The 4,070-nt window shown below is 47.2% G+C and overlaps 1 protein-coding gene across 1 annotated transcript; it reads right to left on the bottom strand.

Moving 5' to 3' along the window:
- Window positions 1–360: 360 nt before the first annotated feature.
- On the bottom strand, window positions 361–3,420 carry nkx6.1 (NK6 homeobox 1). The gene is made up of 3 exons (XM_078543093.1): window positions 2,784–3,420; window positions 2,030–2,202; window positions 361–603 (listed from the first exon to the last, which is right to left on the bottom strand). Exons 1-3 carry the CDS (start codon window positions 3,418–3,420, stop codon window positions 361–363), a joined length of 1,053 nt encoding a protein of 350 aa, XP_078399219.1.
- Window positions 3,421–4,070: the final 650 nt, after the last annotated feature.

The raw sequence follows: 4,070 nt of genomic DNA on the forward strand, positions 1-4,070 counted from the left end.
CTGTTCGGCATTTAATACACGAGTTATTTACATGTAGCGGAGTTCACCCCCCCCCCCCCCTTCACAACTGAGTTTCCCAGTCTCTGATCTGAATATATTTCTATATACCTATGTTGGTATGAAAATGTTCCCCAAACCCAGCAGTCTCGACGCTGGCGATCAAATGCGCTCTGTCCTTCCCTCAGCCATGAAAATTAGTGCTTAAAGCGCCGGGGCTTCTGATCAAATCTTCCCATAACTTATATAGACTATAAAAATATATACATCTCTGACAATATACAGAGAGTGGTAGAGAGAAAGAGAGAGAGTTTAGTGCTAGGTTCTGTGGGATTAGGAATATAAAGTCCCCGCTCTCTCTCCCTATGAGCTTTCGTTTTCACTTGTGAGGACGTGCAAAGTATTCGGTTTGTGTTTCTTGAGTAACTGCGAAATCTTTTCGTCGTCGGAGTTGGGATCCAGCGGCTTGTTGTATTCGTCGTCGTCATCCTCGTTCTCCGAGGTGCTCTTCAACCTCTCAGTCTCCGAGTCCTGTTTCTTCTTGGCTGTTGCCATCTCCGCCGCGTGTTTCTTCCTCCATTTCGTCCGTCTGTTTTGGAACCAAACCTGAATCGAAAGGAGGACAATTAATTCCCCTTGCTGTCGACAACTGAAGGGAGGCAGGATGACTTTAACAGATACCCACACGGGGTGAGATTTTCTCTCGCCTCGCCCTTTGCAAACTCTCGGCGGTGAAACCAGACTTATCCCCCAGGAGCCCCCGAACACGTCTGCAAATGTTCACCTGATTGACTTTCCTTCTAAGATTGAGGTTGGCAATTTTTTGACCGCATGTTTTGAGGGCTGGACTGACACTTGTACAAACTGAGAGCTCGGGCTGAGAGGTGAGCCCGGCTGCAGGGGAACCCTCCACCTCAGGGACTGTGTTAGTTCTCGGAGTTTCACTGCCACTAACCGCACTTTGCATGAGCCCAAAGGTGACAGCATTAATTCACGATGCGCTTCAGAGAGAATAAACAGCTGGATTAGCTTTAGTCGTGATACTAGACATTTAAATATGGCTTATCCTTCCCAAGTATTATTTTGCATGTTTTAGAATAATGATCGTTCACTATTTAAACAGGTTCTCTACCTATTAATAGGTTAGCTGTGTGTCACATACCCGACTCACATATACTCTTCATAGGGTGATAAATTAACTACTGCGGCAGTTTAATCTTTACCTAAGAGCACATAAATGTAAGTTATTTATGTCCCAGTATTAAGGGCTTTTTACCGTTTCTTTAAAAAGAAATTTGCAATGTCCCATTAATAAGCACGCTAGATTAGCACAATAAATGCGCACAGCCCCCCTCTTCATTTTTTTTAGAACGGAGATATTTCAGTTGTGGTCTCAACTTTTCTTTAATTGTTGCTGTGGCGGCCGCGGTTTTTATCAGAAATGCCAATTGTTTGGCAGAGTGAACGTACACACGACTGCACCACACGTTCCCCGAACTGATAAAATATCACGAGTAAATAACCCTGCAGATCAAACACTGCCACCGACAAGAGGAAGAGCAATATTTCAAACAGAAAAACAAAACTTTGCGCATTGAAAATACAGCCGGACAGATACTATATCTAAACAAGGAGTGCAAGAGTGCTCGTTTACATTAAACATCAGTGCTGCAGAATTAATTTTAAAATACAATTGTACATACAGCAAATAGTTGCTAAATTAAGATATTTCGGTGGTAGAAAACAGCACTGATTAGGAATTAGTGGTTTATAGTTAAGGAAACACCAGTCTGTATCAGCTCCCATGTGTTTTTCAATATTTTAAATTTAACCTGCACTTTTTCCAACTATATATTTTCCTAATTTTGTTAGCTCAGATATGGGCTTTGTGATTTATTTTTTCCCCCACTTTTCCCCACGTGACGCGTCACCTCTTCGACATTTCTTTAATCTTTGCTGCATTTTTTTTATATATATACGTTGCTGGCAACATTCAGAGGGGAGCCGTTCAGACCTTGTCAGGCAATCCTACCTTCACTTGACTCTCCGTCATCCCCAGCGAATATGCCAGCCTCGCCCTTTCAGGCCCAGCTAAATATTTCGTTTGTTCAAAAGTTTTTTCCAACGCGAAGATTTGTTGCCCCGAGAACGTGGGTCTGGTGTGTTTTCTCTTGCCATCTTTATCAATCAGCATGGCGCTCTGATCTGAGAAGGAGATAGCATTAAGCGTGTTAAACAGCCACTGATATTCATTTCGGTAGGAAAAGGATTACAGAGGCACTATTCGAATACGGACAGGGTGACACAATTAAATAACACATCTGGACAATTAATATTGACACAATGAGAAGAGCTGTGAAGTTTGTTTTATATAAACTGGCAATTGGCCAAATTAACAGTTCTTTAGACAAATAAAACAATCCCCCATAATGATCTATTTTTTTTTTACCAAGATGCCTGATGGTACATTTGAGGCACTTGGCGTGGTGAGATCCTTGTTATTTGACAGCACTGTCTGCCTGTGTTACAGTGGCGATTTTATCTAGCATTGATACACGATTAATTCGATCCAAGTGTTTTCTTATTCCTATAATACAGACATCAATTCTCAATCGCACTTTGAATTGGGGGGGGGGGCGGGGGAAACTATTTACAAAAGTTTGATGCTCACAAGAAATGGGTTTGAAATGAAGGGGAGAGAAACGAATGAACTATGTACAATCATACCACAAGTGTATTTACATGGCAGGTTGGGGAAGAAACGGGGGTTAAAGCTTTGTACTTACGCGGTGAGCAGCCCAGCCTGGCGTCTCTCCAAGGTGGACTCTGCATGACTCCCGGCCAGAAGATGGGGGTCCTGCCGGGCAACTCGGCCAGCGGTTTGGGGTAACGGGCTACAGCCGCCGCCGCCGCCGCCGCTGCTGCTGCTGCAGCCGCGCTGGGGCTGAAGTACATGCCCGGGGGCGGGGGGCTGAGGCTGGCGTTAAAACGAGGGATTCCCGAAAGCAGTGCGGAGGCGACCCCGCCTCCTCCTCCGCCTCCAACACCACCACCTCCTCCACCACCTCCGCCTCCTCCTCCTGCTCCACCGCCGCCGCCTCCGCCGCCCGGTAACATGACCGGCCGGTTCAGGATGTCGTTGATGCCGTGAGGGGTGGTGGACGAGAGTTGCTGTGCCAGGAAACCGGGCAGGCTGCTGGAAGTCGACTTGAAGCCCGTGGAGGCGGCTGCGCCGATGATCCCGGGCGGGCTGGCCGACGACGAAATGGAAGATGCCCCGGCGCCTGAGCCGGGCCCCGATTGCAGGGAGTAAAGGTTCAAGGGGTTTTTCATCTCGGTCATACTGTGCAGGGCCGCCAAAGGCGGGCTGCTCAACACGAACGCGCTCTGACGGCTCCCGTCCATCTGTCCGACCGCTAACATTACCAAAAGTGACCAGAATCAACCACAAGTTCTCACTAGGAAAGGGGAGGGGAGGGGAGAGAGAGAGAGAGAGGAGGGAGAAGAGAAACTGCAGCTTCACTTCTGTTCAGATCCAAAAAAAAAGTCCAAGATCTCACCCCCCACCACCCACCCCCTCCCTTCACACTTGGAGAATCTTTTAATTAAAAAAAAGAGAGATTCAACAAAAAAAAATGATTAAAATAACAGATCTCCCGTTAAATTCCAGGTGCGGCGATTGGGGTGTTGGGTGGGGGGTTTGGGGAGGATGGAGGGAGGGTGGGTGGGTGGGAGGGGGGGGGTTGGAGGTTTGATACTTGCTCTCTCAGAATTGTTTACACATTTTCGGGGTTTTTTTTTAAAAAAAAAACCCTAAGATAAGACTTTCTGAGCTCTCGCCTTACCGCCCCACATGAAACAAGCAGAGGTAATAAAACACTCTCATCACTTCAGGCGCTCTCTATCTGCTCTGGTTGGAGAGAAAGTGCAAAAAACTTTCCCGCTGTCAATCAAAGTGCCTGGGGGAGGGGGGGGGGGGGAGACAAGCGGTGGGTGGGGGGTTGCATGCGCCGGGTGATTGGCCAGAATGGCTGTGACGTACAAAACCCTCTTCTCCCCATTGGATGACGACT

Source organism: Cetorhinus maximus, chromosome 1 (assembly GCF_964194155.1).
Source record: "Cetorhinus maximus chromosome 1, sCetMax3.hap1.1, whole genome shotgun sequence".
Taxonomy (NCBI): domain Eukaryota; kingdom Metazoa; phylum Chordata; class Chondrichthyes; order Lamniformes; family Cetorhinidae; genus Cetorhinus; species Cetorhinus maximus.